This window comes from Montipora foliosa, chromosome 9 (assembly GCF_036669935.1).
Source record: "Montipora foliosa isolate CH-2021 chromosome 9, ASM3666993v2, whole genome shotgun sequence".
NCBI classification, from domain to species: Eukaryota; Metazoa; Cnidaria; class Anthozoa; order Scleractinia; family Acroporidae; genus Montipora; species Montipora foliosa.
The window spans coordinates 44,963,576-44,973,575 of record NC_090877.1 but is presented as its reverse complement, the minus strand read 5'-3'; the positions used below and the strand labels follow the sequence as shown (position 1 = coordinate 44,973,575).

The 10,000-nt window shown below is 40.8% G+C and overlaps 2 protein-coding genes across 5 annotated transcripts in view; one reads left to right on the top strand and one right to left on the bottom strand.

Annotated features, from left to right (window-relative positions):
* LOC137970899 (solute carrier family 49 member 4 homolog) overlaps nucleotides 1-2,236 on the top strand; it is a 10,380-nt gene extending 8,144 nt beyond the window's left edge. Inside the window, exon 3 of the mRNA XM_068817543.1 lies at nucleotides 227-2,236. Coding sequence (XP_068673644.1) covers nucleotides 227-668 — 442 coding nt within the window. The 3' untranslated portion in view covers nucleotides 669-2,236. The remainder of the gene's footprint in view (nucleotides 1-226) is intronic.
* Nucleotides 2,237-2,363: 127 nt separating this feature from the next.
* Nucleotides 2,364-10,000, bottom strand: part of LOC137970895 (C2 domain-containing protein 5-like) — a 42,089-nt gene continuing 34,452 nt past the window's right edge. For 3 of the 4 annotated variants that reach the window (XM_068817534.1, XM_068817536.1, XM_068817535.1), the window contains 6 exons: nucleotides 9,622-9,712; nucleotides 8,160-8,264; nucleotides 7,547-7,602; nucleotides 6,350-6,469; nucleotides 4,734-4,880; nucleotides 2,364-3,178 (listed from right to left, as the gene is read on the bottom strand). In XM_068817534.1, the coding sequence (XP_068673635.1) occupies nucleotides 2,948-3,178; nucleotides 4,734-4,880; nucleotides 6,350-6,469; nucleotides 7,547-7,602; nucleotides 8,160-8,264; nucleotides 9,622-9,712 (750 nt within the window). In that variant the 3' untranslated portion in view covers nucleotides 2,364-2,947. The remainder of the gene's footprint in view (nucleotides 3,179-4,733; nucleotides 4,881-6,349; nucleotides 6,470-7,546; nucleotides 7,603-8,159; nucleotides 8,265-9,621; nucleotides 9,713-10,000) is intronic. The other variant, XM_068817537.1, reaches the window with a different exon arrangement.

The window sequence follows — 10,000 nt, the reverse complement described above, 5'->3', positions numbered from 1 at the left end:
ATTCCTTCTTATCTTAAAATACAAGGTGCGGGTTCTTTGAAACCATTCATAACTATGGCCTACTGTTTATCATTCTTGGAGACCAAAGGTCTATCATTCGGGACGGGACAAGCAATTGCGGTAAACTCTTGTCAGTCCCGATCTTCCTCCCGTCCTGACTGACTCTGGATGAAATGTTGTCGTCCTTATCAGAAACTAACAAGCAATGTTTTTTTTTTATTGGCAGATATGCAGATTTCGTCAAGAACAAAACAAAACAGTTGTTGGTGCTTCTTTTGGCTCTCTCCACCATATCCATGCTCATCTTCAGTTTATCCTGTGTAAGCATTCTACCGTCGACCAAGCCAATTCTCTACAGCTCCATCATCTTCGGTGGCTTTGTTTGCAACGGAACGTTGCCTCTTTTTTTTGAACTTGCAGTGGAGCGTGCCTATCCGGTTGGAGAGGGAATCGCTGGCGGCATCCTACAAACAGTGGCAAATCTAATCACGTTGTTGTTCTATGTTGCATTCATGGTGCCTCATTCCCATGTTCTTTGGATGAACTGGGTGGCTGTGGGCGGTCTAGGGATTTGTACTTTGGGGTTGATCATTTACCGAGAAAAATTTACACGGCTTAATTTGGACATATGCATAAACAGTAACACAGACAGGGCTTCTAATGCATGAGAGGGTAATAGCTTATCTGTTTTGTTTTTTTTTTAAACAAAGGGCATCATCTCGAGGCTCTGGGAAATAAACTCATACAAACTCTTACATTTATTCCCCAGCCTTTTGTTTAGGACTGGATTTTAATATATCGAAAGTGGGCTATTGAGTTATCCAGTGGATAGTGATTTATCAGGCAGATAGCGCTATCCATCGTTTGAACAAGTGGGGTCTGGCGGGTAAGTCACTATCCAACAGTTTCAACATATGCTAGAGTTGGAGTGATTTTTAATGAATAAATTACATTTTGTAAGATACACTCTCCTTTCGTTCCAAATTTTGTCCGAAAAGAGCCAGCAACAATTTCATCGAAATAGCCATTAATCTAATTAACAAATATTATTGCCACCATCCGGATCGTCGCCGTATTCTTCAGCAATTATTACTGTACCTACTTTATTCTACTTATTCGTACTTTGATTTTTTTACTTATTTCTATTAACAGTGGTTATCAGTCACACACGTCCCTCAACGACTTTTTTTATTCATTTTTCGAAACTAAATTTGGGTGGACGTCAACCAAGTGTTTCTATGTCAATAGTCCTGTTTCCATGGCGGTAGTCGAATTCGCCATGGAAACATTTGATTGACGTCCACTCAGATTTAGTTCGAAAATTTGAAAAAAGTCGTCGATGGGTCGTGTGTGACTGGGGTCCGCTGTAATCTCTGAATTTGTATTAGGCACGAGCACGTTTGAACGAGTCTTGAACTCATTCGTGTAACGTGGACAAATAAAATACCTACCAACCTATGTACCTTCCAACCAGTTTATCCATTCTTCATCATGGTGGGATTTCATGCTCCTAGACCACAAGGGTTACGCCGCGTTTTTGTGACGGTACCGGATTTGTTTAAGAAAGCACCGGAAATAGCTACTTTTAGCCACACTGCGGGTACAAAAGGCGCTTTGCTTCACAGAAATCTAGGGAAATGCCCCGGCATTCCCCTAGGGAGAATGACACGGCCGTACAGTGGTTACTTCGCCGGACTTCCGACCTAGGGGTGCTAGTTCGAGACCCAGCACCGTAACCGAGTTGTTTCGTTGGACAAGGAAGTTTGCTTTAATGCTACCTCTCTTCAAGTGAATGCTAATCCCAGTCCAAGAGGGGTGGAGTAATACTATCAGTCACTTCATGTTACAGAAACCAGGATGATCTACGGCCTTGTTAGACCACTTTGCCTTGGTGCCACTCCCCCAGGAAAGTTGTGGAAGGAACTCTCAGAAATACAAGCACGCATGGAGCTCTTTTCAATTCTCTCCTTCCAGTCAGACCCCATTTGTTCAAAGATCAGATAACTCAATCTAGTGCCAGTTGTTCAAACGATGGATAGCGCTATCCTCCGGATAAATCACTATGCAGTGGATAAACATTAGCAAAACCAATAACCCACTTTCGATATATTAAAATTTAGTCCTAAACAAAGGGCATCATCTCGAGGCTCTGGGGAATAAATTCATTCAAACCCTTATATTTATTCCCCAGCCTTTTGTTTAGGACTGGATTTTAATATATCGAAAGTGGGCTATTGAGTTATCCAGTGGACAGTGATTTATCAGGAGGATAGCGCTATCCATCGTTTGAACAAGTGGGGTCTGGCGGGTAAGTCACTATCCAACAGTTTCGACATATGCTAGAGTTAGAGTGTCCGTTCACGTAAACTTGAATATGCTTTCTTTTAGAAATTCAGTTTTCTATAATTAGCCGTCTTTCAGTTGACAAGAGGAAGACAGTTCGCGACATTTTGCCGCGATCTCCTCGAAAATGCCTTCAATGTTTAAAAAATAAACTAACATGGCAGTTGTTTGACAAACAGACTAACGACGCTGATGACAACGTCACCTCAAAATATAACTTTGCTCTATCATAAGTCTTTCGCGGTTATTCCGTCTTGTTCACACCGTACAATGTGGGCGAAGTATCCTAAAAATAATTCGGTACGAGCAGTTTCAGACTGCTAGACATTGATGGTGTACATTGGTTATTAAACATCCGTGAAACTTGTAAAATGTTGCTTCCACACTCATCAAAAGTCACGAAAAGTCTGACTCGCTTGTTCTGCTTCAAGTTTATCAACCAATAGAGATCAGTGCGCCAAAAAAACCGCGTCTTTTTGCTGCTTCTAGTTTCTCTACCATATAACAGTGTACCAATCCAAACAATACAAACTTCGGATGCCGTACAGAACATTGGTACTCCCCGACAAAACGGTCGATGTTCGATGTCGATATGTTCAAATCGTTAGATTTCCGTTCCATAGAATGCAACGTCGCACGCCGTCAAAGTACCAATGGATGCCTCGGAGGCAGAGATGGATCTTTGCCTCAGGATCTCAACTGGGGTGTGAGCAATTGCTTCTGAATGAGAGGCAGTTCTTTTGCGAGGTGTTCCACGGCTTGGATTATCTGATGACTCGTCTTCTTCATAGAATACCCTGACTGCATCCCCACTGATGTTGAGCAAACACTGACCCTGTGAATCAAATAACGAGCAATTTTTGTGACAATTTTTGAGTAACAACTTTTCTTAAATGACTAGCTCCGTGAGCGGGCAAGATGAACCAAATCCCGCGCTGTGATTGGCTACCCGAGCGGGCAAGATGGAGCTATACTGCCCGCTCGGAATTTCTCGCTTGGTCCCGCAAGATCAAAGATCATTTTTTTGATGTTTTATCCCATATAATAAATCCTTTATTGAACAAGCTTGTTTGGTCAAGATGGTTGGATATTGGCCTCGTTTTTTTTGGGTGTTTATGGACCTTGACGACATAAACAAGCAAAAAAAAACTTGACCAATATCCCAGCCATCTTGACCTCACGCTTGGTCAATAACCTATATTTATCTGCTCGTGAAGACGAGGAGATTTGCCCAATTTTTATACGACGACTGTATTTGCTGAAAACTGCTAGCGTGTTAGCTTTTATGTGACAAATAAAAGTTGTCGAATACGAAAAAATGCTCGTGTAGACGACTCGTCAGATAAAATGTGGCAAATTCCTGCCTCCTTAGTGAACGCCATTGGAGAACGACCAGGCAACCTCGCCTTGTTTCTGCTTTAACTCTGCTGTCCAAAGGCATTGCTGACCCACTTTACTGCAAATTGTTAACAATTATTTGTTATGCTATCTGCACGATCAAATATATTCGCCACATAAAACTGTGACATAAAAATTGTTCGTAAAGACGGGGTTTTAGGCTTTCTAGCGTTCACTTGTACACTTGAGAATAGAAATCAAACCTATTCCTCTTCGAGAAAAAGCTGTAGGAAACAATTAAAAAATCAGGTGTACGACCACTTGAATGTTTCTGCGTAGTGTTGGATTGGAAATGCAAGTTTGAGAAACGAAGATTTGCAAACTTTCCAACGATACAGCCAACTTGCTACCCATGGGTTAATTAGCTGTTTAAAAAAAGGATTTCTTTCGTTGGATGGTTGCAATTTCGAACATGAAAAGAGACTTGCTTGTAATTCTTGTAAACAAAATACACAATTTGTATGTAATGCTTGACTGTGCTTCAATGTTTGTAAACAGTGAACATCGCTTTGAAGTTCAAAAGTCACCTTCGAGTCATCTTTTTGCGTTTTCCGGTCCACGCCGCTGAATTATTCCTTGGGTTGATATCTTCACTGTATCAAGACTGTTGAGGCCCTTAAAAAGTAGGAAATAACAGGCTGCAAAGCACGCGTCTTCGTGGGAGCGCAAATTTTCTAACGAGTGTGCGGAATTTCAACAATCTACTATGTTGCATGGGTGAAATGTGTCGAGGATTTTCCCTTGCCTGTCGCCCACCCACTTAGCAACATTTTTTCCGTTTCTTTAAACGTCCTCTACTGAAAAGAATTTAGAGTGCGGCCAAACATTTCGCGAACAAGTATACCGGGCGTGCGTGCACAAAAATATGCCTCAGCTCCAATCTGAGAATACATTGTCGCAGAGCCATTTTTCATTGAAATCTTTCCTCTTTTCACGTTTGCGCACACTACGCATCATATTCCCAATCAATGATCCAATTGTGATCAACTAACCTGATGTTTGTGAGGATTGTCAAACAACACAATCTCATTCAGCTTGTAAGACACCAGGGCGTTTCCTCCGATCGCTAACACGTGCGCTCTGAGCATGGCTTGAGCTTCAGCCACAAATGCTTGCATAAACACGTTTAAACCACCATTCTAAAGACACAAAAAACCGTCTGTTACTCGAAAGAAAACTATTGCAGCGAACGTGCAATAACCCTCTACAACAGTTTCACAAAAGCCTTTTTCCGGCCAAATTATGTATTCAAAAGACTTTCGCGTTTCTCATTGGTCAATGACGAATGCATAAATAGGATATAGAGTGCAAAAGAGGTTATAGAGGGCAATACGGAAGTTGCTATGGAAACAGCGGTGGAATAACAAGATTACTGATCATGTGAGTAAAAACACTCTATACTTAGGAGTTAAGTAGCTTGTGAGGAAAAAGGCACCAGTTCCGTTGGAAATAGTCGCGATCTTTACAACCGAACTGAAGCATCGACTTTTAGCGTTGCGTTTAGCAATGAGGACAACTGTGAGAATGAAACGTCAATTTGAAATATAACTTAAAGCAAATTCAAGTATTTTGCGATTATTCCTCTTCCTTCACGTTGTACACTGTGGACGAAGTATCTTGTAAAAGGATTGGTACAAACCTTTATAGCAAATTTTCGTGGAAAAGACAAATTTACTCTTTTACGCTCACCTCAAAACCTTCAATCTTGTTATTTCTGCTTTTTTTAAAATCTTGCAGTGTATGGCAAGGAAATGCATGACGTACGTGAGGCACGACTATTTTGTCCATTGAACAAATAGCATCATTGTTTTAGAGCGAGTTTCAATCGAGTGACGTAAAACCAAAACTAAAGTAATTACTTTGGCCAATCAAAAAGAACGGAGACAATCCAGTAAACCAATCAAAACTCGAAGTAATTACTCGTAGCCGACACAAAGCGCGGGAAAATGTGTGTGGTTTTGGTTTTACTTCTGATTGGTTGAAAAAGTGGCGCGAGAACTTTGAACCAATCACTGAGTGAAGTAATGCAAAACCAAAGCAGTTCGCTAATTACTTTCGACACTCAATTGAAACCGTTCTATGGCGTTACCCGTCATCGTTACTAGGAACATAAGACGGCGAAAACGCGACAAAACACCATTATCATTAATTAGACGAGGAAAAATAATCGTGCTGCACGTAAGGCACGCATTTTCGCACATCTTTTTGCGGTACTCTGCATAACAACGACGTGACGTCACCAAATTTGAACTGCTGACGACCACATGACCGCACACCCTTTTATTCTTTATTTTTCCTCTCAAACCACTCGTATATATTTATTTTAGGCGGATTGTTTGCCCACTTTTCACGACGTGAACGAGATGGGATAATCGCGAAAGACTTAACAATAGTGCAAAGTTATGTGTTGAGGTGACGTTTTCGTCGAAGTCGCCAACGTGGATCTTGAAGACCCAATTAAAACTCCTGGGGTCGGTTGCTCGAAGCCTGGTTAGCGCTAACCGTTGGTTAAGAGGTATCAAAACCTATAGGGGGGTTTCCATGGTATTTAATACTGGTTAGCGCTAACCATGCTCCCGAGCAACCCAGGCCCGATTACCTATTGTACCTCGCGCACGGTGTGACTTTCTCGTATGAGAAACAAGTTGATGTTGCCAAGATATTGCTCAATCTGCGCATTGGGTAAATATGACATGGAGGTCATTTCAACGGCGGGACGATAAGTCGCCTGTAAATGGAACAAGTGAACAAATCAATTAAATCTAGAAGCGATACATTTTAACGGACTCCACGTTTATCCATTTAGAAGGCAAGAAAAGCCATCTTGTGCTTCTTGCAGCATACAATGGGCTATTAAGCGCAATTTATGGTGGTCAGAGTTTTTAAAAAAATTATCTGATTGTTAGCCCTAGTAAGGATTATATCTGACCTAAGTGGGAATCGAATTCACAACCTGCAAAACTACGGAATTTAGGCGAGAAGGGAAAGATTTTTTTCTTTCCTTTCCACACTCGCCCCAATCCTTGAGTTTTTGAACGCGCACCATTCGGTATCGAACTGAAAGCAAACATCTACAAAACAACCAACGTGATATCCAGTGTGAAAATTAGTTAGGCGCTGGGTAAATGCATTTGCTTATGTCTGGTTCGTTGCAATGTCTGCGCCCACTAAAATTGGCTCCAAAAATTACTGTGAATTTGCTGTTAATGCTGTCACTGTGCCTTTCATGAATGAAAAGAAGAGGTGTTCAATCACTGTAGCAGAACCGGTTACAGGGCTACATTCAGCTTTGCGCGGACTGTCTGTTCTTCTTTGTCGTTTTCAGTTTTTGACGCTCCATCAACTGTCGCGGCAAATGAGATATTTGGCAGCGAAAAACGAAACCAGGGTATACAACATAGCGGAGCAGATAGCACCTTATATGCCTTCAAGTATCATCTTTCTGGCATTTTGCTTAAACTAGGACCAAAAAGTTTGAAATATCGCAAAATTCAAATCTTCCAGTTTGCTAAAATTAATCTGCCATTAATAAAATAATCATTATCGTCGGTTGGTCGAACAACGATTGATCACAAAATACGAAAACGTTTGAAATGTAGCAAACCTCAAATCTCTTCGAGTGCGCCATATTTAAGCATGCACTGACTAATGAACCATCAAATTTGTCCGTTTGAAAATTGTGTGTCACGAGTTGAGACTCCACCTTCCTCTTGTAGAACCCAACGGAGTTGAAACAGATAACCTGTCTTTGGTTGAGCTTCCGCTCTCAAATTAAATAAAGTATGTCCCATAAATATACACCAACCTTTGTTCTTGGTTTCATTGAGAGGGGATAATCAAGAAGTGGTTTGGGCCTGGAATCTGCGCAGAAAGTGAAGTGTAAAAGATGGAACGGTTAAGGTCCGATCGACAGAACTGACCAAAAAATACAGGCTTGACGAAATGGTATATGAAATGAATCATATATGAACTGCAGATATGAAATCAAGTGAAGCTATGATCTTCGCAGTTATGAACGCAATTTTTACAATTGCGTAGAGAAGCCTGAAAAATTCAGGACTTCGTCGCACGGGAATCGCGAGGTCACGGGTTCAAACCTCGTTGAAGTCCTGAATTTTTCAGGCTTCTCTACGCAATTGTAAAAATTGCGTTCATAACTGCGAAGATCATAACTTCACTTAAATACAGGCTTAAAAACCGATCTTGCACCATAGTTTTCAAAGAGACCTTGAAAAACAATGTCTTGAGTGGTTTAGTCACATAAAAGTGAACTCCAAAATAAGTTAATTGGAAAAGCATAAATGTGAGTAAACTTGAAATAATTTCACTTTTTTCCCCTACACCGACGCATTTTTAAGCAATATTCCTTTTCAAGTCTTCGTATTTTTAGGAGTTCATCCCACCTCGCATTACTTTACCTGAATCACATTTGGCTGGAGTTGTTTCCACCACTTCCTCAATGGGAAAAAGCAGGTCATCGGACTCAGCTCCAGCATCAGAGTTTTGCGAAGTTCGCGAATAAGCTGAGAATCACAACAGAATGCAAAGAAAATAATGAATAAAAACAGACAAGTTGAATGTTGAATGAGCAATTAATGAATCACTTAAATAAGGTTTTCCCTTGAGCAAGGACTATTCAGAACCGATGGCAATTATTTCAGCATATCGGAGAAGCTTTATGCCTCTACGACGACAAAATCTGTGGAACATAGGTGGACTTAAGGAGGAGTCAATGTTGGAACATGTACATGCAGACAACTTGGGCAAACATTTGAATAGCGTCGGCTGAGTTTAACTACAACCATGGACAAATTGTGTTGAAATCATAACCGCAATGCCTACAGAATAAGCGTCGGTACCCCCATTCCCCCTTTCAATGTTGGAAAATGGTAAAATGCAGACTTTTGTTAGACGAAAGTGTTTTGTCAACATTGCACAGGGGTGGAGAGGGGCAAAATGCATATAGAATGAAGTTTTCCAACCCTTGTGACCAAGGTTGTAGTATAAAGTCGGAAACAAGGGATAGTTTTTCCACAAGCATGGTATGTCTTCTCATTATCCGAATTTTTTTCTAGACGAACTGAACAGATGAGTGACAAATGTTTCCTAAAGTCCGCTCTGGACAGGTCATACGTTTGACATAGTTCGCCGCGCCTTTACTCTACACGAATGAAATGACAAACAACGAATGATTCGTCTGCACGGCGGATGTGTCTGAACAGTATAAAAACGGCCAATGACGAAATAATTTAAGCTGAGATGAAACTAGGGAGAGCAAGATGCGCCTGACTGAATGCAAATAATTAGATGCACGAAGATTTCAATAAGCGTCACGAAGTGTCCTCTTGCTCTTCTTCCCAACTTCAACATCATTCGTGTCTCGGAATACAGACAATTAACGTCACAAGGTGTCCCCAAAATGCTGCTCCTCGAGTAAAAATAAACAGCTGCATTTACCCTCAGCTAAAAATAACGCTAACCTTTACCCAAACCTTATTTGTAGAAATAGGTAGCAAAGGCTTGGACTCAACAGGACACTGTGTGTTGGATATCAAATTGGGCTACCGGTGCATCTAATTTCGTGCATTTCTGGACATAAGTGTAGCGTTAGACTTACAGCAGTTACTAGGTTAGGTCTATTGGTTACTAGGTTAGGTCTATTGGTTACTAGGTTACGATTATTGGTTACTAGGTTACGCTTATTGGTTACTAGGTTACGTTTACAAAGTTAGAGGCCCATTTCCTTTACATAAGTGATGTAAAGTTGAGGAGAGAGACAAGGGGATGATGTTTGTAGTACACAAACAGCACGGCTACTCTATAGGGAAAGGTGCTACTATGAAGGCATACAACACTTCTTTAGAAAAAATGTATAAATACATCTGTCGCAGAGATTTCTTTTAATCTTGGATGTGTTTCCCTCATCTCGTTGTCTGTCTTCAACGCACAATGCCACACCTGTTACTGAAACCTGACAAAATATACCAGTAAACAGTAACAGATCATCCTGATTTAAAGTAAGTAGTAAGTAAACCAGAAAAAAAAAAACTAAATGTCACGTTCCGATTGTTTGAGCTAACACCTCTCTTCCCTCACGACTCTCCGTTTAGGCTTACTTGCAACTATTTAATACACCTTATTCCAAAATGGCCACGAGTTCAGTATTCTTTTGTTTGCTTGCAAATTTCGCTCTTGTTGTAATCGTTTGAATTTTCATCTTAAGAACGAGGCAACAAGGGCTAATTTACAAGCAAACTAA